The sequence below is a fragment of the Piliocolobus tephrosceles genome, chromosome 13 (genome assembly GCF_002776525.5).
Source record: "Piliocolobus tephrosceles isolate RC106 chromosome 13, ASM277652v3, whole genome shotgun sequence".
NCBI lineage: Eukaryota > Metazoa > Chordata > Mammalia > Primates > Cercopithecidae > Piliocolobus > Piliocolobus tephrosceles.
In genome coordinates this window covers 110,319,793-110,343,546 of record NC_045446.1, presented here as the reverse complement: position 1 = coordinate 110,343,546, position 23,754 = coordinate 110,319,793, and the positions used below count along the sequence as shown (strand labels likewise).

The 23,754-nt window shown below is 47.6% G+C and overlaps 1 protein-coding gene across 1 annotated transcript in view; it reads right to left on the bottom strand.

The window, feature by feature from the left end:
- Positions 1–23,754, bottom strand: part of GRIK4 (glutamate ionotropic receptor kainate type subunit 4) — a 488,614-nt gene that overhangs the window by 314,802 nt on the left and 150,058 nt on the right. The window contains exon 3 of the mRNA XM_026449832.1: positions 21,005–21,136. Coding sequence (XP_026305617.1) covers positions 21,005–21,086 — 82 coding nt within the window. The 5' untranslated portion in view covers positions 21,087–21,136. The remainder of the gene's footprint in view (positions 1–21,004; positions 21,137–23,754) is intronic.

Genomic DNA, 23,754 nt, shown 5'->3' with positions numbered 1-23,754 from the left:
TGGCGCCAATTGAAACAAACACCTTTTCCACAGCTGCCCAGGATAAGAATGAGTCATTCCTACATTCACTTGACTAATGTTTACTGAACACCTACTAGGAGCAAGGCCGAGGGAGTCATAGGTAATGAGACATAGTCTTTGCCTTGAGAGACTGATGCTGAAATTCATGTCACCATGCCATGTGGGGTGAGGCTGAGGTGCAGTCACCCATGCGGTGGCACTGAAGCCCCAGAGAGGGAGAGATCCACTCTGAGAGGAGATGGAAAGGGCCATCAGGCCAGGCACAGTGGCTCACACCTGTAATTACAGCACTTAGGGAGGCCGGGGCAGGTTGATCACCTGAGGTCAGGAGCTTGAGACCAGCCTGGCCAACACAGCAAAACCCCACCTCTACTAAAAATACAAAAATTAGCCAGGCACGCTGGAGCGCACCACCTGTAGTCCCCGTTGCTTGGGAGGCTGAGGCAGGAGAATGACTTGAGCCTGGGAGGTGGCAGTTGCAGTGAGCTAAGATCATGCCACTGCACTCCAGTCTGGGTGACAGAGTGAGACTCCATCTCAAGAAAAAGAAAAAAAAAGGGTCATCAGAGAAGGGCCTTCAGAGGACGAGGTCATATATAAGCAAGGCCTTGAATGGTGAATAAAATTCTGCTGGGCAGGCAAGGTGAGAAGAGTATTCCAGGCAGTGGAGGCAGCAAAGGCCCAGCGATGTGAGAGGCAAGGATGTTCTAGGGACTCCAGCATCTGCAGCACAGAATTCATGGGCGTTGAGTGTTTATGGTAGGGACAGGGATGGGGAGTGATGTTGAAAGATGAAGCCACCTGGATCATCTGCAGCCTGTCTGTGAAGGCTTCCCATGCCCTGAAAAGGAGTCTGAGCTTCCTCCTGCAAAGAGAGAACTGAGAAAGAGTGAGGATGGGAGGCATGAGAGAGCCCAGGGGTTAGTGTGTCTGAGATGGGCAAGGGAGGTTCAGTTAGACAAGTCCTCCCTGCCAGGAGGGTCCCTGCTTTCCTCATGTATGCAGAGGGTGGAGACACTACAGGTTCCCATCTTGGTACCTCTGGGCCTGGCACTGCCCAGCCTCTCCCTGCACCATCACAACTCTAGGCAGACACCCTGCCTGCCACGCAATTCAGGCTTAGGCAGGGAGGCCCCGTTCCATGACCTGTCCCACCCCGAGTAGCCAGCCCCAGGCCTGTATTAGATGGCTCTGCATGAGCCATGCTCCAGGGACCATTGGCTGCTCCTTCTGAGTGAGCTGCAAGGCACTGGGAAAAAGAAGAAAGAAGCCAAGAGCTGCATTCTCCAAACTCTTCCCTGGGCTCCGGGGGTACTAGGTTTTCCATTCTTTTCTTGGGTTGTTTACTCAAAAAGTTAAACTTAACCAAAAAAAAAAAAAAAAGGGCACTGACTTTGACAGAGGGCAGGGCGGTATAATGGACATGTGGTCTCTCCAGAGGCAGACAGGGCTTGGATTTGAACACCAGCTAAGTTACGAATTTCTCTAAGCCTCTGGTTTTTCATCTGTGAAATGGAGGTGGTGGTAGGATTAATCATTTTGAAGAGCATTTACCATACTGCCTGGCACATAATAAATACTGAATAAATGCTGCTGTTATTATAAACCTAGATATTTCTAGCTCCAGAAACCCCAACTCTTATTTCAAACTCTTCTTTCCCTTTAGGGTGTTCTCTACACTCCCACCCCTACTCCCTCTATTTTAAGGATTGGCTCTTTAAAAAAAAAAAAGCGGGCTGGGCGCAGTGGCTCACACCTGTAATTCTAGCACTTTGGGAGGCCAAGGCATGTGGATCATGAGGTTGGGAGTTCAAGACCAGCCTGGCCAACATGGCAAAACCCCATCTCTCTAAAAATACAAAAATTAGCAGGGTGTGGTGGCACGCACCTGTAATCCCAGCTACATGGGAGGCTGGGGCAGGAGAATCACTTGAACCCAGGAGGTGGAGGTTGTAGTAAGCCAAGATCGCGCCACTTTACTCCAGCCTGGACGACAGAGCAAGACTCTGTCTCGAAAACAAAAACAAACAAACAAAAAAAAAAAACACCCTTCTAGTGGAGCCCCTCGCCTGGTCTATAGGACCACTGGCCAAGCCAGTCCTCTATTCTGGCCCCTTCCCTTGGTGCTTTCCTGAAAAAGAAGTACCCGGTACACTTAGCTGGCTGAATAAATAGCAATAATAATATATGTTCAGCTATTAGCCGCATAAGTAATCAAAGATCACTACCATATGATTCCTGGTTAAACATCATTTAGAATCTAATAAATAAGTGACTATAAATAAAGCCAGCATGCAGACTTTGCCCTTCTGAGCACCACAGCCTCTGCTCTCAATTTTAACCTAACGGTGCCTTTAGCGCTAACCCTGTGGTTCCATTTTAAGTTAATTTCTCTCTCTCAAGTGTCTGAAAAGGAAACCAGCAGAGGTGGGGACAAGAAAGGGGGCGAGGTATGGGGTCTGCCCTAAAGAAACTGAGGTTGTCCCGTGGGTCTCAGGCAAACTCCTCTCTTGCACCTCCAGAGCCACAGGCACTGGCCAGAGACCTTGGGGTCTCTGCAGAGGGGAGCACAGCAGGGAGGAGTCTAGTGTAATGGATAGAGCATGGGGTTGGTGCTCCAGGGAGTCTGGCTCAAATCCAGCATCTTCCATGTTCTGCATGGATGACCTTGGTCCCTCCACACCTCAGTTTCCACACCCAAATAGCAGACATTATCAAACCTTCTAGTGGTTGTTATAAAAATTAATCATACAACTTATGGAATTGATGGGCACAACAGATGCTCAATAAACATGAATGTCATCCCCTCTCCTGTGATGTACAGCCCCTTAAAGGGATGGTCCACTGCCCTCTCACTCACTCTGCTCTAGGCAGCAACAAAAGAAATATCAAACAGGGAAAAGGAAGTGCAAAATGGCAATGTCCCCACGGTCCCTGGACCACCACAGTCACCACTGCCTAACCCCAGAGTTGATGTCTCAGCACTTAATACTTCCTTATTTCGTATCGCCCTCTAGTTCCTTCATTTCTGAGTCTGGCCTTTCCACATTTAGAACATGTACCAATAAAATATCCTATTTCTTTGTATTTTCCATAGAGCTGAGCCCTAAACAGGGCACTGTCAGTATTAAGTAAGTACCAGGGGACAGAGGAACAGGCAGGACCAGCTTCAGATCCTAGGCGTCCTCATTCTTCACACACAGCAGTACTCTCCTACATCACATTGCTTCTTAAAGCACACATAGATCTGTGTCCTTCTGCAAGGATGGCAGGCAGAATAAGAGAGAGTCTGCTGGGACTGTGGCGGGACGTTATTCTCTCTAGACCCCATGGCAGGAAATAAACACATCATTCGGAGCAGAGCCCAGCGGAGCCCACGTGACACAGCCTCAGATCACATTCAGTTCACTGGCTACTCCTTTAGTGCCCTGACATGTTAGGAGTGGCGAGATTACTAAATCAACGTGATAAAATACTTCCTGTTACACAGACCCTTCCTAGCTGTCTCTTCCCTGGTGGCATAGTCTCAGTTGCAGTAATGGAAGAGCCAACAGGTCCAGTTCCCTCTGTCCACTGAAAAAACTGCATCAGCTTCGGTGCTCTGGGATGCCTGGTTCTTATGCAAAACGGTTGATGGTAACAGGAATAAGGCAACTTGGGCCAAGGATCGAGCTATGGACAGTTTCCAAGCGTGCAGTCCTTGCACGTGGAACTGCTCATGAGAAAGCTTTCCAGCGGCTTAGCCTCCCACATTAGAAGAACAGTTGTTGTAGGAAGAATAATGGCCCCCCAAAGATGCCCACATCCTACAACCCAGTCTCTGCAAATGCATTACCTTCCATGGTGCTATGGTTTGGACATGGTTTGTTTGTCCCCATCAAACTCATGTTGAAATTTTATCCCTAATGTGGCAGTGCTGGGAGGTGGGGCCTGGTAGGAGGTGTTTGGGTTGTGCGGGTGGATTCCTCATGAATGGCTTGGTGCTGTTCTGTAGTGAGTGAGAGTTCTTGCTCTCAAGCGACAGGATTATTTATTGCAGGAATGGGTTCCTTCCCAAGAGAGTGTGGGTTGTTACAAAGCCAAGACACCCCTCAGGTTTTTCCTTCTTTGCACATATCTGCTTCCCCTTTTGACCTTCTCTGCCATGTTGTGATGCAGTACGAAAGCTCTCACCGGAAGCCGGGGCCATGCCCTGGAGATTCCCAGCCTGCAGAGCTATGAGCTAAATAAACCTCTTTTCTTTATAAATTATCCAGCCTTGGGTGTTCTTTTATAGCAACACAAAATGGACTAAGACACATGGCAAAAGGGGCTTTGCAAATGTGAGTAAGGTTACAGATCTTGAGGCAGGGAGACGATCCTGTATTATCCTGGGAGATTCAATCGAATCTCATGAGTCTTTAAGATGGGAGAACCTTTCCCAGCTGAGCTCAGTGAGCTTGTGAGGTGAGGATGACTCAACCCACCATTGCTGGCCTTGAAAATGGAGGAAGAGGAAAGTGGAGCCAAGGGATGCAGTGGCCTCTAGAAGCTGGGAATGGCTCTCAGCTGACAGCCAGGAAGAAAACGGGGCCCTCCATCCTATAACCACAAAGAAATGAAATCCATCAACAACCCAAATGAGCAGGTTCTCTCCTACAGCCTCTAGACAGGAATGCAACCCCACTAAAATCCTAGCTTTAGCTCAGTTAAGACTTCTGACCTACAGGCTGTAAGATCATAATTTTGTCTTATTTAAGTCACTAAGTTTGTGAAAATTTGTCATGGTAGCAATGGAAAACTACAGTGATAATAATTATGGTAGAACGATTGATAATAACTGTTATTTATGGACTTCCTACTGTCAGGTACTGTCCTAGCTATTTTCCATACATTAGCTCATGTAAACCTCAACAATTCTATAAGGTGTTTATCCCCATTTCATAGTAGGAAACAGAGACCAAATAACTTGCCTGAGATCACATGCTGAAATTACAATTCAGTTGCAGGTTTGTACATCAATAAAGCCCATACCGGTCTCACTACCCTATGATGCCATATAGTTGCTTGAGCAAACTACTATTTTCTTCAATAAACAAAAAAATAGAAACTAATATTTATTATATGCCACACACTGTGCATGCTACTTCACTTACATCCTCTCAATTAATGCAACAATTAAGGATAAACTCTGTTATCTCCAGTCCAAAGATGGAAAACTGAGTGTGGGAATGGGATGAGTAATTTGCCTTCAGGCACTTGGCTAGCAAGTGGGATTCAGGCACACAAATTTTGGATCCAGGCCAGACACATTCCAGGATGCCTGGGCTATGAAGACTTGAATGTGAACTCCAGACCCAGAAGGGAGCCCCACCCAGGCTGCAACTATAAACCAACTGCAGCATCTCTCCCAGAGAAGGTGGCCCTGCCTCCCCTATGGGACCCTCCCAGGGGCCATCGTGCTCTCTGGGAGATCATTCCTATGGCAGATGAAGAAGAGGTTGGTTAAATAAAGGGAAAGCGCCAAAGGGGGCAATCCACAGATGATTTCACTTACATACATCCAATTTCATCTCCACCAACTCCACTTATTTCCATTTAGCAAACTTAATTCCTTTAGCGCTTTAGGTTTTCCAAATTGACTCTACAGGGGAAACTGGCATTCAACCATAATTTCCAGATAAAGGCCCTTTTAATTCAGAAACTCCAGCAGCTCCAGGAGGTGCAAGGAAAATTCCTTAACTGTGGCCTCTGGAAAGTTCTCCCTCTTCTCCAGGCTGCATGCCTGAGATTTCTGGGTGGCTGCCCAGAGGTCTGGGGCCACCCATTGCAATTCTACTCAGGCTTCTGGTTGGTGCCCCCTTGGAGCAGCTCCTTAACAGAGATTCCTGCTGGGGCCCCCAGGGCTATATGTTTCCCTTTTCTGTCATTGCTGGGAAAATCCCTGTTCTTTCATCTGTGAGATGAAAGCTCAAAGTCTCACGTTGTTAGATCCCTGCCGCTAGGGGAAATTTATAACTGTTGCTAGAGAAGTGGCATTCGCTCCCCCACCTGTGTCACTCCATGCTCGAAAGACCATGTCCTAGAAAGGATGAGAACAACACAGCTTGGAGGAAGCCAAGGAGGTGATTCCAGTGAGGGAAGCTCCCAGCACCTGGCCCTTCAATGCAGTGATCTTTACACACAGGGCAACCCACTGCAGGGGTTTCAAAGAGCAGCCTTGGTTCTGGGTACTGAGAGCAAAGCGCAACCTATGAAGAGCCAGGGCTGGGGGATGCGTTTTACAGGCACATGTCGAGATCTAGATTGGCTCTCTTCAACCCAAAGACTGGCCAGCCAGGGCTGGGTGGGAACAGGTTCAACAAGGGGCTCTGAACCTAGAGGTCAGATCCCCACCAGGCTGAAGCAGATACCTATGGTGGATAAAAGCAGGTGAAAAGAGTCCCTGCTTCTGATTAGGGAGATCACATCCTGATTCGGTTGGAGAAAAAAGAAAACTCATTTGGAGGAGGGTGACCAGGTTGATGAACTGGATCCAAACCATGAGATGGAAGGAGCCATCAAAGGCACTAATGGTACATCTCTGGAAGAAAGAAGATGCTGGGAGCCATGAAATGATAGTGCTGCAGGTCTCAGAGGGGCCATCACAGGGAAGAGCACCAGGCCTGTTCTGTATGGCCCCGAGGAACAGGCAGAGCTAGAACGGTAGGCATGGAGAGAGAGAGTCAGGCTCAACAGAAAAACCAGCAAAAAAACCAATTAATCAAAACGATTCAAAGGAGGAATGGGTTATTTGAGGGCCCTGCCAGCATGCAGATTTTGTGAATCTAAGGAAAAGCAAACAGTCAGGCTCCTCTAGTTTCCTGAAACTACCAACAATAGCAGTTTCAGGATAGAGCTGGAGGCCAGGGGCAGTCCCAGCTGAGATGCTAGGTCCAGGTTCCGGTCTCCAGGCTCCTGCAAGACCGAGACAAAAAAGTCTGACTGTAGTTCCAGAGGAGCTTGGGCACAGGCAGAGCATGAGTGAAGTTGCAGACCTGATGAGAAGACTTAGGCACTGCAGGGGAAACACAAGCGCTGGTGGACTATATGCCATGAACCTGGTGTTTGGATCTGAGGGACAAAGTAAGACCAACAGTCAAAACTCAGGTTGATGCTGAGTCATTAAACTGCTGGCTTGGGCTTCCTCCAAACAGGAACAAGATTCAGGACCTGGGGTTTGGCTGCAGGGATCAGAGAATATAGGGACAGGGAGCCAGCAGCATCACTGCACAGTCCCCGGCAAGCAGCACTTGTTAAGGGCTGCCTCTGTGTCCGTGAGACCGCCCATCTATGCCTTCCAAAAGCTTTCAAATGTAAAGCTTCCTTGGGTCTCCATCATTCATTCATTCAGTAGATATTTAGTGGACACCTACTATATGCCAAGCACTCAGTCTTAAGTGCTGGGGAAACATCAGAGAACTAAACAAGGGTTTTTCCCCGTGGGAGGACTCAGACAATAAACAATAGGACCCATATGTCAGATGATGATGAATGTTATAGAAAAATAAAGCAGAGAAGAAGGACAGAAAGTGTCAGGGGCAGAGGAGGGGCTAGGGGATGGTCTCACAGCCAATATCACACCGACTGGGCAAACGCCAGAAGCATTCCCTTTGAAAACTGGCACAAGACAAGGATGCCCTCTCTCACCACTCCTATTCAACATAGTATTGGAAGTTCTGGCCAGGGCAATGAGGCAAGAGAAAGAAATAAAGTGTATTCAAATAGGAAGACGGGAAATCAAATGATCTCTGTTTGCAGAAGACATGATTATATATTTAGAAAATACTGTCGTCTCAGCCCAAAAATTCCTTAAGCTGATAAGCAACTTCGGCAAAGTCTCAGGATACAAAACCAGTGTGCAAAAATCACAAGCATTCCTATACACCAATAATAGGGAGTCAAATCACGAGAAAACTCCCATTCACAATTACTACAAAGAGAATAAAATACCTAGGAATATAGCTTACAAGGGATGTGAAGGACCTCTTCAATGAGAACTACAAACCGGTGCTCAAGGAAATACGAGAGGACACAAATGGAAAAACATTCCATGCTCATGGATAGCAAGAATGGATGTCGTAAAAATGGCCATAATGCCCGAAGTAATTTACAGATTCAGTGTTATTCCCATCAAAGCTACCATTGACTCTCTTCACAGAATTAGAAAAAACTACTTTAAATTTCTTTTATATATATATATATATATATATATATATTTTTTTTTTTTTTTTGAGACAGACTTTCACTCTTGTTGACCAGGCTGGAGTGCAGTGGTGTGATCTTGGCTCACTGCAACCTCTGCCTTCCAGTTTCAAGTGATTCTCCTGTCTCAACCCTGTCAAGTGATTAACTGGGATTACAGGCGCCTGCCACCATGCTCAGCTAATTTTTGTATTTTTAGTAGAGACGGGGTTTCACCATGTTGGCCAGGCTGGTCTTGAACTCCTGAACTCATGATCTGCCCATCTTGGCCTCCCAAAGTGCTGGGATTACAGTCATGAACCACTGCGCCAGGCTTAAATTTCATATGGAACCAAAAAAGAGCCCATATAACCAAGATAATACTAAGCAAAAAGAACAAAGATGGAGGCATCATGCTGCCTGACTTCAAACTACATTACAAGGCTACAGTAACCAAAACAGCATGGTACTGGTGCCAAAACAGATATGTAGACCAATGGAACAGAACAGAGGTCTCAGAAATAACAACATACATCTACAACCATCTCATCTTTGACAAACCTGGTAAAAATAAGCAATGGGGAAAGGATTCCCTATTTAATAAATGGTGTTGGGAAAACTGGCTAGCCATATACAGAAAACTGAAACTGGACCCCTTCCTTATACCTTATACAAAAATTAGCTCAAGATGGATTAAACATTTAAAAGTAAGACCTAAAACCATAAAAACCCTAGAAGAAAACCTAGGCAATACCATTCAGGACATAGGCATGAGCAAAGACTTCATGACTAAAACACCAAAAGCAATGGCAACAAAAGCCAAAATTGACAAATGGGATCTAATTAAATGAAAGAGCTTCTGCACAGCAAAAGAAACTATCATCAGAGCGATCAGGCAACTTGCAGAATGGGAGAAAATTTTTGCAATCAATCCATCTGACAAGGGCTAGTATGCAGAATCTACAAGGAACTTAAACAAATTTACAAGAAAAAAACAAACAACCCCATCAAAAAGTGGGCAAAGGATATGAACAGACACTTTGCAAAAGAAGACATTTATGCAGCCAACAAACATATGAAAAAAAAGCTCATCATCACTGGTCATTAGATAAATCCAAATCAAATCCACAATGAGATACCATCTCATGCCAGTTAGAATGATGATCATTAAAAAGTCAGGAAACAGATGCTGGAGAGGATGTGGAGAAATAGTAATGCTTTTACACTGTTGGTGGAAGTGTAAATTAGTTCAACCATTGTGGCACGCAGTGTGGTGATTCCTCAAGGATCTAGAGCTAGAAATACCTTTTTTTTTTTTTTTTTTGAGATGGAGTCTCGCTCTGTTGCCCAGGCTGGAGTGCAGTGGCGCGATCTCGACTCACTGCAAGCTCCACCTCCCAGGTTCATGCCATTCTCCTGCCTCAGCCTCCCATGTAGCTGGGACTACAGGCACCCGCCACCGTGCCCAGCTAATTTTTTTGTATTTTTAGTAGAGACAAGGTTTCACCGTGTGAGCCAGGATGGTCTTGATCTCCTGACCTCGTGATCTGCGCATCTCGGCCTCCCAAAGTGCTGGGATTACAGGCGGGAGCCACCGCACCCGGCCTAGAAATACCTTCTGACCCAGCAATCCCATTACTGGGTATATACCCAAAAGATTATAAATCTTTCTACTCTAAAGACATATGCACATGTATGTTTACTGTAGCACTATTCACAATAGCAAAGACTTGGAACCAACCCAAATGCCCATCAATGATAGACTAGACAAAGAAAATGTGGCACATATATACCATCGAATACTATGCAGCCATAAAAAAGAATGAGTTCATGTCCTCTGCAGGAACATGAATGACGCTGGAAACCATCATTCTCAGCAAACTAACACAAGAACAGAAAACCAAACACCGCATGTTCTCACTCATAAGTGGGAGTTGAACAATGAGAACATATAGGCACAGGAAGGGGAACATCAGAAACTGGAGCCTGTTGGGGGGTGGGGGACAAGGGGAGGGATAGCATTAGAAGAAATACCTAATGTAGATGACAGGCTGATGGGTGCAGCAAACCACCATGGCACATGTATACCTATGTAACAAACCTGCACGTTCTGCACATGTATCCCAGAACTTAAAGTATAATAAAATTTAAATAAAAGAAAAAGAAAAAGAAAGCAGAGAAGAAGGACAGAAAGTGTCAGGGGCAGAGCAGGGGCTAGAGGATGGTCAGAGCATGACCTGCATGGCATGAGAAAGTGAACCACATAAATATCCAGGGGAATAGTGTTCCAGGCAGAGAGCACAACAGGTGCAAGGGCCCTGGGGCAGGAGTACACTTGGTGCATTTGAAGAAAAGCAAAGAAGCTGGTGGAGCTGGGGGTGGTGTGTGGCATGAATGAGAGGCGGGGTGGTAGGAAATGACAATAAAATTTACCGGAATAAAGGACAATTCATGGACGGCCCTGTGGGCCACTGTGAAGCCTTCATCTTTTATTCTGACATGGGAAGTCAGCAGAGGACTGGAGCAGTGGACTGACACAATCCAACTTACATCTTAAAAGAGTCATTTTTGCTGCCCTTTTGACAATGCAAAGTGAGAGGGCAAGAAAGAGGCAAGGAAACTAACAGGAAAGGTTTGCAGTAATCCAGGGAGAAATAATACTGGCTTGGAAAAGGGAAGCGCCTGCTGAAGTGGTGAGATGCAGTTGGGTTGTACTGGATATACTTGGAAGGCAGAGCCAACAGGACTGTTGATAGAGAGGGTGTAGGTATCAGAGAAAGATGAGACCAAGGATGACTCCAAGGTTTGGAGTCCATGTCCACAGAGGTAGAATGGCATTACCATTTATGAAATGGGTAGACAGTAGGAGAAACAGGCATGGAGGGGAAGATCAAGAACCTGATTTTGGACATGCCAAATCTGAGTTTCTGTTAGACATCCCAGTGGGGATGATTCTGGAGTTTTGGAGAGGGGTCAGAGCTGGGGATGAGATTAGACAGTCACAAGCATAACGATGCCTTTAAAGCCCTAAGACTGCATGAGATCATCAGGCAGTGGGCATGCACAGAGAAGAGGTTTAAGGACTGGGCCCTGAGGCATATCCATCTTCAGAGATCAAGAGATGAGGAAGAACAAGCAAAGGAAACTGAGAAGGAATGGCCAGAAACAGGGCAAGAACAAGATGGGGCATGGTCTAGAAGCCAAGTGAAAAAGTGTTTCAAGGAAGAAGGAGGAAAAGACTACGTCAAACGCTGCTGCTAAGTCCAGTAAGATGGGGCCTGGGGATGGATCACAGGATTTAGCAATCTGGGCATCAATGCCCAGGGCTGAAAGTCTGGTTGGAGACGGTCCTATTGATAGGGAAAGAGAGGACAGGAAATGGAGACAGTTTGAATAGGCAATTATTTTACAGAGCTTTGCTGTAAAAGGAAGAAGAAAAATCGAGAGCCCACTGTAGAGGGACAGCAGCTAACGAAGGTTTTTAAGAAGGGGGAATCATTCAGCTCCATTAGTCAATACCTGGGACAACTGCTCCTGTGTGGAGTCCACCGTGCTAAGAGGGTAGGAAAGACAGAGCTCTCTCCTCAGGATGCTCTTAGCCTCCCAGGGTAGACGGAATTCAAATAACGTTTCAAAAATGCCTGTACAGAAACGGGGGGTAAGTGCCCAGAAAGAGTGCAACCCACACATGAGTGTGTGAACACACACACACCCACGCTTTGGAAGAGAAAGTTCCCTAGACAAGGTGGGGATTCTCATCTCCTAGAACAAGGTGAATTTAAAGCAGGGTTTAAAAAAAGAGAAAAGACAAGATTTGGTGGAGGCATGGGGAAGGGTGATCCAGGCAGGCAAAGGCCAGAGATGGAAACAGGCTGGCCCAGTAGTACTATCATCAATTACAGATGTCACTTTCATAGCACTTACTGTATGCCTGACCCCATGCTAAGCGCTTCTATGCAGGAACTTACTGAATTCTTATAAAAGCATAAAACAGGGACTACTATTAGCCCATGTTATAGATGAAGAAATGGAGGCACTGAGAAATTATGTTCTTGCCCAAGGTCATACAACTAGTAAAGGGTGGAGCTCAGATTCATATCCAAACGGTCTGGTTCCAGAGCCCACGCTCCTGGTGTTAATACGTGCACTGTGCTGGAGCCTCCCGGGAGCCAGCTCCAGTGTTTCCCCACAACACATCTGACTCCATTCCTCAATCATATGAAAAGCCACTGAAGGAACCTGGGTGAGTCCGGGCGGAAGAGACTGAGAGGAGAGGGAGACATGGGGGACCCTCTTGTGGACTACCCTAGATGACCAGTCAAGCCCGTTCAGGCTGATTCACCACGTGAAACACAGGGAGTGACACGAGTGTAAAGGGCTGGGGCTGACGTCTGCCCTGGGTTAGGGTTTCAGAGAGGTAAGCCTCTCTGAGATAAATTTCAATTATTTTCTTTCCTTTTTGTTTTCTTTTCTTTTTCTTCCTTTCTTTCTCTTTCTTTTCTTCCTCTTTCTCTCTTTCTTCCTTCCTTCCTTTCTTCCTTTCTTTTTCTTCCTTTCTTCTTTCTTCCTTCCTTTCTTTTTTTCTTTCATCTGCCTACCTCTGTCTGCCTACCTCTTTCTCTGTCTACCTGTCTGCTTATCTACCTACCTACCTCTTTATCTACCTATGTACTTATCTACCTACTTATCTATCTATTATCTATCTATCTATCTATCTATCTATGTATCTATCTATCTATCTATCTATCTACCTATCTATCTATCTTTGAGACAGGGTCTCACTCTGTCACCCAGGATGGAGGGCAGTGGTGCTACCATAGCTGACTGCAGCCTCAAACACCTGGACTCAAGTGATCCTTCCATCTCAGCCTCCCAAGTAGCTGGGACTACAGACATCACGAACCTTTTCTAAAGGGGTCATACTCAGATAGATAGAGTCTCAACTCCAGAGACCCCCAGTCAGGGTTGAGCATTTGACTGAGTCACAGTGCCTCTCAAGTCCAGCAGAGTGGCACTGTCTGCCCAGCTAGAGGACTGTGTTTGCCATTGCGTGTGCATTTGAACCTGACTGGTCAGTGTCCTCTCCACAACACCCCTCATCAGTGTGGGTTTAATGGGCCTCGCCGGCTGGGTCCACCACAAGCTGCCCAGGCACCGTATCTCAGCTCAATGGGAAGAAACACACACCAATGGGACATGGAGGGGCTGCTGGGCAGCCTGACAGCTGTCTGCAGCACCCTGCTGCCCACACCCCCCCCCCCCACAGCCACAGCCGAGCCCCAGCCCCCGTAAAGCTGATAGGGAACGTGTGCCTGTTTATCCAGACTAATGAGAGCTAAGTGTGACCACTGTCTTGCCTGCTGACGAGCCGCGAGGCTGTGAGTGGGATGTGCTGGCTCTGGCGATGCACACGCACGCGTCCCACCCACGCAGGCACTCGGCTGAGGTCTAGCAGCAGCTTCCACATTGCCTGTGCTTCTTCAGCTCCGCCATCAGTGGCCACAGGGAGGAAGGAAGCACCCAGACAGCCCAGGTCTACATCAACAGAACAAAAGAACTAGCAGGGTTCTTATGTCCTCCTACCTGGTTTATCCAAAGGATTGGAGCCAAATGGGGTCATGGCTTAGATTAGGCAGATGGTTGCCTCAATTCTAAGCTCTTGTTAATGGTTATTAATGAGGACACAATGATAATGAAATGCCTCCCTATGAGAGGATGAGAAGAGACCAAAGGTGAAATCCCAGACTGAAAGGGGTCTTAGAGGTAACAGGTCCAATACCACATTTGAGGCTGAAATCCCTGTCCAACCTATCTGTGGCCACCTCCGGGTATGGGGACCTTGGTATCTAGAAAAGCCCATTCCATGTGCCTGGAAAACACTTTTTTACATGGAATCAAAACCTCTTTCCATAATTTCCACTCCCAACACCCCCCCTCCCACCAAAATAGAGCTTGCTAGTGACTCACTCCACATCCCAAGACTTTTTGTAAATGACTTCACAGAGTTGGAGACAGGTTTTTGAAATTCTGATGAAATATCACCATCACTCTTTCAATACGATGTTCATCCCTGTAGAATCCAATACTGCCAGTCAGGTCCACCGGCCACGCTGCTCGATCCAGCCGAATAGATACCATCAGCCCATAATATTCGTTGAAAACCTGGAGACACTCAGGCCATTCTAGCACAAATGAACACAGGCAGCCACATACCAAAATGATATGGAAATCAGCTGTCTTACCTAAGACTTCAGATATGGAACAATAGCCTCATCCCTTCATGTCTGACACTTCTGCCAGTGATCAATCCCAATATGCTTAAGAAAACAAAATAGAGAAACAAGACTTACTAATGCTCGCTGCCATTACCTAAGTGCTTTTTCTCTTTAGCTCGGCCTCGCTTTGTGAGCCCCCAGGCATCAGCACACTGGCCCCTGGTGGCATTCGGATCTCATGCATCAAGCACACACTGCCAGCAGGCTATTGAGGACCCTGCCCCAATGCTGTCCTCAGATGCTTGAGTCCATCTCCTTTGACGTAACTATTCTTCCTGACCTGTGCAAGCTTGGGGAAGTCACAACCCTGGACACCTCAGGCTCCTCTCCACAAGATCGGCACTTCGATCTGCCTTGCAGATCACTGGGGAAACTGAATTAACGTGTGTAAGAACACGTTATTCACCACAAACCATGGCACGAATGTCACCCAGGTGGTTGGGAGTCAGGAGTCCTGGCACCGCCAAAAGGCCATTCACCAATTCATTTCACCTTTTGGGACCCCGGGATTTCTTATCTGTAAAATGGAATATCTAGGCCTAATTCATCTCTAACTTCTCAGCAGAAGAGATTATGGATGAAGTTACAGTGCACAATGGGTTTTGGAAAGGGCAAAAGAGAGAACAAACATCCCAAAAGCACCCTGTGTGGTGCTCCTGAAGACCAAGGGAAGACGGATGACACAACAGCATGCCAGCCTGGATATCTCTCTCACTACAGCCACACCTCCCTCAGCCACCCCAAAACGTGTTGGTGACAGGGGAGGAGCAAGGAGGAGAGGAGAGATAGCCTTACATAAGCACAAGTGTGTGCAGACACACACGCGGACTTTTTTTTTCTTTTGGTAAAATATTTACTCTCCTAATTATATATTTTATGGGCTGACAATAACATTGGTTGGTATTTTTAAACCTTGACCGATTCCTGGGGGCAGAGAAGTTTGCAAACTGACAGGTCAGCTCAAAATTCACAACTTGCCACAGTGAATTCATTGAGCAAACATTTACTAAGCCCACTACAGTGGGCCAAGCACTGTGCTGGACTCTGGGAATACAGACACGAATAAGAAAGACATGGCCTCCCTAAGGTGCTTGCCAGGGGAGAGACTTATGTCCTAGAAATCCTTCTATATTCCCCCTCTAGGTGACAGATGAAGGAGAAAGTCATCAATTTCTATTTGTACTAATGTGAAAGACCAATTGATTGTCTATATGGGTGACTCAATTTGGAAACGAGATGAAAAGTTGCATGCTGATCAACATTTCATAAATCAAATCACGTGCTAACATTATGAGAGGAGCCCACTACTCAAACAAACCCATGGTGAATCCTCTACAAACAAAGCAAAGAATTCAGCTGGTATATTTGAATCTCGGTGAATCAGGTATATTTAATACACAGCATAACAGGATAAGAAACTGGTGTTTTTTATCCTTTCCCCTTGTCTCCCCCAATTCTCCTATTATCTTTATCTTTATAACATTTCAATGTTCTATGTTGAACATTCTCTGTACAGAATTGGAGCTCATTGGGGGGAAACCAACTAAGTAAAAAATTACAGTTGTAAAGTGCCTGGGGGGGGTCCTCGTAAGACAGAGTGTCAAAAAAAATCCAAGTTCTTGCTGCTTTACCACACAGGAAAACCTTAAACAAGAGAGATTCAATTGCTACAATTACCTGCTGATGTGTCTAATACACCCACGCTGAGCAGAACTTCCCCTGCCACCTGGACTGAGCCCTGAAATCCCCATGCCTCAGTTTCCTCATCTCTCAACTAGACTTTGTGCCCTTTAAGAAATGCTTTGGAGGTAAAAAGTGTCAAAAAAGAGCAAGAAAGTATATCAGCAATGATGATTCCATCTTTCATCTCCTTACCAGCAGAACACAATATATTTAATGTGATGGCTGTGATAATGAGATATCCTAAATGCTTCCAGGGGTTCATCAGCTCTAGAAGAGCAGGAAGAGACAGCGTTGGAGACAGGTTCACATTTCAGTAGCTATGTGACCTTAGATTTGTTATTTAAATTCTTTGAGTCTCCGTTTCTTCATCTATAACAGGGGATTGTTTGTTCCAATGAGACTGGCTGAGATATGGGGAATACTTAGCCCAGTGCCAGGCAAAGAATGGGAGTTATTATTTTGGCTATTATTGTGTAGCACTGCATCCTCAGTGCTTGGCACATAGCATTCAATAAATATTTGTTGAGTTAATTAATGAATGAATAATTGTACCATTGAGTTTATTATTACTGCCAAAGCTTTCATTAGAACCCAACCAGGATCTTCAGCCCATTCCTATTCTTTTTTAAGTAAGACAGGTAGATGAACATTTTCTTCTTTTCCTCTTTCTCCTTTCTCTTCTACTTTCTCCAATAAGTTTACCTCTTTATGCATAGGTAAGATAGTGCCATTTAAAACAATGGTACCAAACATGTTATTGGAAAACCCAGTCTTGCAAGGACCATGGATTCATCTATCCATCACATTCATTGAGCTGGAGCCATACACTTCTCTGTATCATGTGTTGGGCCCTTGTGTTAGGGGGTCACTCTCCCATGGAGTTCAGAGTCTAGTGGGAAAGTGCTATAATCTTTAGAATATAACATGGCAAGTGCTGGAACAGATGTTATGTGCTGGGGGAATGGGGCAATGGTGAGAAAAAGATGAATTCTCCCTCTTATGGACAGGATGATAACGGGAAAGGACTTTGCAGAGGAAGAGCCATTTAAGCTGATGGTGATGGAGGAGGAAGACAAAGGAAAAGAAGAGGAGTAGAAGGAGGAGTTGGATTTGTTTTCCAGACAGAGAAGATGGAATGGGAGGAAGAGCACTATAGGGATAGCAAGGGAATAGGTAAAGCTGAGAGTAAATCTTCCTGGCATATTTGGCTCACAGGGAATGGTTTAGTGTAGCTAAAATACAGAGCCAAGGAAGGAGTAACAACAAAGCTAAGGAAGGAGTAACAAGAGATACACTTGGAGCCTAGCATTCATTCAGTTAACAAATACTGAATGAGTCCCGAGGTGTTAGGGGCAAGGGTAACACATTTGCTAATGTCTGAAATGTTTTCTGAACAGACATGGAGAAAACTGTAGGAGAATATAACCTTCACATACTGTTGAAGGCGATTCTGCTTCTCAGAAGCTAAGGGAGGCCATGGGTGCATGGAGAAGAGAGCACTGGAAGAGGAGTCAAGGATGCCAGCACCACTGCCAGCTGCCACCACCCAGGCCCCTACTTGGTGACCTTGGCCAAACCACCGCCCGCTGCAGCCCTGTTTCCTTATTTGCAAGATGAGCTGGTTAGATAATGAATCCTTATAGTCCCTTCTGAATCTAAGAATGACAATGCTTTCTGGTCTCTTTAAGTAATGAAGGGGGCGCAAAGATGGGGTGGGGTCTTCTCAGGGCATTTATTAACTTGTAGCTCCACAGTCATCACTCAGAGGACCCAGAGGGACAGAAGCAAAATCAGAAAACATTTTCAGAAGATAGATGACGGAAGGGGTTGACATATGTGTGAGAGTTTGGGGAATTTATGCAGCCAGCCTCACAGCCATAAATAAAATTCCTTTCTTTTACCCAAAACCTCATTCGAGGGGTAAACACCAAACACTGTAATAGACAATTTGGCTGTATCTCCTGCCCTGTGCCTCACTTGAATGAAAAACAGCCGTCACAAGGCAGGGTAATGGGTTCGGCCACCTCTTTCCAAACATCCATATTGTCACCAGCAGACAAGTGGGGCTGAGGATGGAGCAAACAGGGCAATTTATCCCTCAGATTCCTGGTCTCTCCATGCAGCCCCATTCGGAGAGCCACGCATTCTGAGGCTGGGGTTGGGGAAAATCCCAGAAAAACCCAAATGCAAGGAAAAGTGACCCAAGGGGGAGGCGAGAGGCGCAGCAGCCCCTTCCCTTCCCATAAGCCTCTCAAGGACCCCAGAGACCCCATCACAGTTAACGCCAGCCCAGCCCATCTGCGTGCAAGGCTGCCTGCTGCTCAGCACAGCTACTTGTGTTTTCTTGACCCACTTCTCTTCCCATCTCTGCCCTACTCCACATCCCCTCTGGAGTCCACGTAATTAGCAACTTTCCATCCATAAGGATTGGGAGACTTTTGAAAAGCTCCTAGTTGGCCGGGCGCGGTGGCTCAAGCCTGTAATCCCAGCACTTTGGGAGGCCGAGACGGGCGGATCACGAGGTCAGGAGATCGAGACCATCCTGGCTAACACTGTGAAACCCCGTCTCTACTGAAAAATACAAAAAACTAGCTGGGCGAGGTGGCGGGCGCCTGTAGTCCCAGCTACTCGGGAGGCAGAGGCAGGAGAATGGCGTGAACCCGGGAGGCGGAGCTTGCAGTGAGCTGAGATCCGGCCACTGCACTCCAGCCAGGGCGACACAGTGAGACTCCGTCTCAAAAAAAAAAAAGCTCCTGGCACTCAGGCCAGGCTAACCAAGGAGACAGGAAGAACGGGTCCTGGCACTGCTGTTTGCGTTTTTCTTTTCTTCTCTTTCTGTTGGCTTAACTCTGCTTCCTGGCCTCTGCAGGAGATTAGGCCCGGTTTGACCTTGCCAGCCAGCAGTGCCCCTGGCTGGAAAGTGGCTGGAAGTGGCCTAGCATGAACCAAAACTGAGGGCCAGCAGTCTTGAAAGAACTGAACAAGCATTGTTCAGAGTATGGGTTTGGGAGCACGAGGGGTCTCTTTGAAGCCCTCTGTTGTGGCAGCCAAGAGAGGGACCTGTCAGCTCCGCTTTCTGCTTCCCTCTCGGAGCACAAGTGTCGGGAGAGGCGAGGCCATGAGGCGCTGCCGATTCTGCCTCAATTCCTTTCCGCTTCCCATTAGCGACAAATGGAAATTGATGGGTTGCTACTTTATTCACTCATTTAGAGGGGGAGAAAACCTCACAGTAAACGCTGAATAACTATAGGCATCATATAAATTAAACATCTTAAGGATACAAACCGTTTTGCATTGCTGCTAAGCAGAATTGAATTAGGTTTTGAAGTTTCTGTAAAAATGAATGGAGAAGAGGGAAGGAAAATTTTGTTTTTTAATTTCTTTTTTTTAAGCATGCAGAGCAGTGTGTCGAGGGCAGGGTGAGGGGGAGAACTGAGTCACCTGTCCACGTTTCTGATTCCAATCAGCTCCTCTGCATTTGCATGAAAAACTGTGCCCGTAAGGTAAAACGGAGCAGCTACAGAGCTGCAGGCTGGGCTTCTGGCCTGTGGCACCTGGCCTAGCCAGGTCTCGATGGCTCACCCACCTCTGCCCACACCATGGCCTCCTGACCATCACCAGCACACCGACCTGAATGCAGCTGGAGGAATTTGGGAGCTTTAAGTCAACTCCCTGAGATACAGCATCATGCCGTCTTCGCTCTAAGTCAGCCTCTAGCGCCTTCAGGCTCCGACTTAAGACCTAGATTCCTGCCTTTTCTCCCAACCCCACCCCTATCCCCATCCACAGTGTGGGAGGAGGGGCCTCATGTGGTTATCCCTTGGGGTAACCTGCCTGGCATTTGAGTTCCTCTAGGGCTGTCACTTAACTCCACCCCTGGGGCCCTGCTGTTGGATGGGTCGTCTCGTGGCCATCAACCTGCCTTTCTGGGTTTGTCACTGCTGTGCTCCGCCCACCTGTCCATACTAACCCCCATCCCTCCATGAACACACAGACACCCCTGATCCCCAACATCCCACATCTGTCCTAATTCCATGGGTTCTCTGTTGCTGGGCCATCAGATGACCACGCTGTGCTTGCCGGACTGAACTGTGTCCTTGTCCCTGTGGCTGGCTGTGTCCACAGGACCCAGGATCTGGAAAGCTTCAACCTGCAGTTGACAAGGCTTGTTCAGTCCTGGCAGGGAGCAGGCACCCAACTTCCCAGGCCCGCCCCGCCAGGGATGGGGTGCTGAGGGCTCAATGCAAGCCCGCCTGCCCACACCTAGAGTGGGCGTCCCACAGCAACAAGGCAAGGGAGAGATTCACATGACCCTGCCCTCCCTCTCAGAGCCAGGCCACGGCAAGCAGATCCAATGTCAAGGGCCCTTCCAAGCAGCCAGGCCACCCCAGCAGACTCCTGGCTTCTTCCAAGTTGTGGACATAGCACGCTCTCCAGGAAGCCTTCTTGGACTGACCACAGGAAAGAAGGGACCTCTTCTCCCATCTCCAGCCCTAGATTTGGAATCCCCATGGCCATCCTCACCCTCCTTCTTCCCCAACAGCTGCCTCTTAACCAGCTAGGCTGAACCTACACTGACTGCACCAGGAAGTTATCAGCATCTTTATTCTAGTGGCCGGGGAGCCGGGAGGTTGACCAGATCTGAGTGGTCACCTGTCAGCTGCCTCCACCCCCACCACCTGCATCTTCACCCCAGCCACACTTAGGGAGGGCACAGTGCACAGGCTGGGCGGCTTCCCCAGGTCCTGTGCAGCACTCTCATGTCCCTTGTGGACACCTGGGATAGTGGATGGGGGCACTGCCCCAAGCCAGACCACACTTACCGATCCTCAAGGAGTGCGGGCTGCAGGCGACCATCACGAGCCACGCAGGAAGCAGCACCAAAGGCGCCGAGACGCGGGGCATCTTCTATGAATCCTCATGGAGCCCCCTGCTGGCCTGGGCATGACATAACTCTGCGAGAGAGGGGGTTGGGGGGCACGTGAGTCCCAGGCTCCAGCTAGGCAGCTGCCCCACCATCCCAGTGACCCTCAGCTACCAGGGAAAGTCATGGAGCCGGAGAGGCCCCTTTGTCTTTCCTCCCTACACACTGGGCTCAAAGAAGGCTCAGGTTCTAACTTCAGCTCTGTGATTGACATGGGGCAGGTTGCTGTAACTGTGGTTGGATGATTCATGGCGTGCCATTAGAAATGTAGAATCTCATCTGCTCTCAACAAGGCACAGTGGCTCACGCCTGTAACCCCAGCACTTTGGGAGGCCAAGGCGGGTGGATCACTTGAGGCCAGGAGTTCGAGACCAGCCTGGCCAACATGGCAAACCCCGTCTCTACTAAAAATACAAAAATTAGGTGGGCGGGGTGGCGCACGCCTGTAATCCCAGCTACTCGGGATGCTGAGGCACAGACTCAAACACAGGAGGCAGAGGTTGCAGTGAGCTGAGGTCGCGCTATTCGCCATTGCACTCCAGCCTGGTCGACAAAGTGAGCCTTTATCTCAAACAAACAAACAAAACTTCATCTGCTCTTAAGGAATTGGAGCCATGGGTGAGCAGAAGAGGAAGGGATGGGAGAGATGGGAGGGTTACTCCATTGCCCCAAATGCAGCACAGGCACTGCACACTGAGGAGAGGTGTGAGAGGGAACTGGGTTCAAGGCCAGCTCCTCTAATCGCCAGTTGCATGGCCTTCATGAGGGCCCCTCTGTGTCTTGGCTCAGTATCCTCACATGTAAAAGTGGTATAACAACCCCTCCTGGTGGAGTTGAACTAAAGAAGAATCAAGGTAACATCGGAGAAGCCACCATGCTCAGGGTCTGGCCTAAATGAGGTGCTACACAAATGTCAGGTCCTCCCTGGCCCAGATGGGAGAGGTCCGTTCCCAGCAAATATGGAGGGCAGACACACACCTCCCAGGTTATCAGCTGCTTTCCACATCTGCTCCACTACCCCTGAAAACCAGCCCCACCCCCATCCTCTACCAATCCCTCTCCTCCTTCCTGAGGTGGGTGGGCCTCTGATGTCAAATCCAGAACCTTGCAGGGGCTGCCTCTCCCCAAGGCAGCCCATGCCTTGGCCCCCACTGAGACCCAGAGTCTGCCGATGACCAGCTCTGCTTGCTTCACTGGGGTGAGGGTGCGCCTGATGAGCACCTGGATATGCTAATCCCAGGTGCCTGGGTTGGGAGAGTAGCATTAACATGTTTCCGCCGGGCGCCGTGGCTCACGCCTGTAATCCTAGCACTTTGGGAGGCCAAGGCGGGCGGATCACGAAGTCAGGAGATCGAGACCATCCTGGCTAACACGGTGAAACCCCATCTCCACCAAAAATACAAAAAATTAGCTGGGCGTGGTGGCGGGCACCTGTAGTCCCAGCTACTCAGGAGGCTGAGGCAGGAGAATGGCGTAAACCGGGGAGGTGGAGCTTGCAGTGGGCCAAGATCGTGCTACTGCACTGCAACCTGGGCGATGGAGTGAGACTCCGTCTCAAAAAAAAAAAAAAAAAAGTTTCATCCTCCATCCCCTAGACAAACAACCCAATAGGAAAATGGGCAAAGGCTTGAACAGACACTTTACTAAAGAAGATATCCAAATGGCTTACAAACATTTGAAAAGGTGCTCAGCCTCATTAAGCATCAAGAAAATGAAATTTTAAACCACAATAATATAACCACTGTACTCACCATAATGATTTTAAAAAAAAAGAAAAAAAGACAACAGTAAGTGCTAGCAAGGACGTGGAAAAACTGGAACTCTTATGCAGTGTTAGTAGGAGTGTAAACTGAAATAAGTACTTTGAAAACTGGTCTACTAGAGCTTTACATCTAGCCTAATGACCCACTAACTCCATTCCTAGGTATATATCAAGCAGAAATGCAGGTATATGATCACCAAAGCCATGCACTGGAATGTCCATAGCAGCACTCTGGTGGTTTCCAGTTTCCCCAAACTGGAAACCACCCAAATATCCAGCAGCACGATGGAGAAATATATTATATATGCACACAGTGGAATGTTATACAGAAATGAAAATGAATATTCAACAACTACATGCAACATCATGGATGAATGTCATAAATATAAGATTTAGCAAAAAAGACTGGTACAAAAGATTACACATTCTAGAGACAGAATAAGTCTGTCTATATAAAGTGTAAAAATAGACCAAACCACTCTGTGCTGTCGGAAGTCCAGTTTCATGGTTAGGGTGGTGACTGGCAGGGGACAGGAGGGGACTCGCCGGTGCTGGTGATGTTCTCTGGTTTTCACGCTGAGTGTTGGTTGCAGAGCTGTGTTCACTTTGTGAAAGCTCACTGAGCTATAAACTTATGATGTGTGCACTTTTCCTTATGTGCGTCAAGCCTCAGAAAAAAATTTTGTTCAGAGACACCCCACCTCCCCCAGCATTCTCAACATTTCATCTACACTCAGAGCCTTGTCACTTCCTGTGCACAGGGCATCCCTTCTGCCCAAAGAACACCCCTCTGCTCGCCCCTGCCGTGGCCAGAATGGGGCCTCTCTGTGAGCCATCAGCACCCTGGCACGGCTCTGAGAGCAGCACTTTTCCTGCCACTGTTGTTG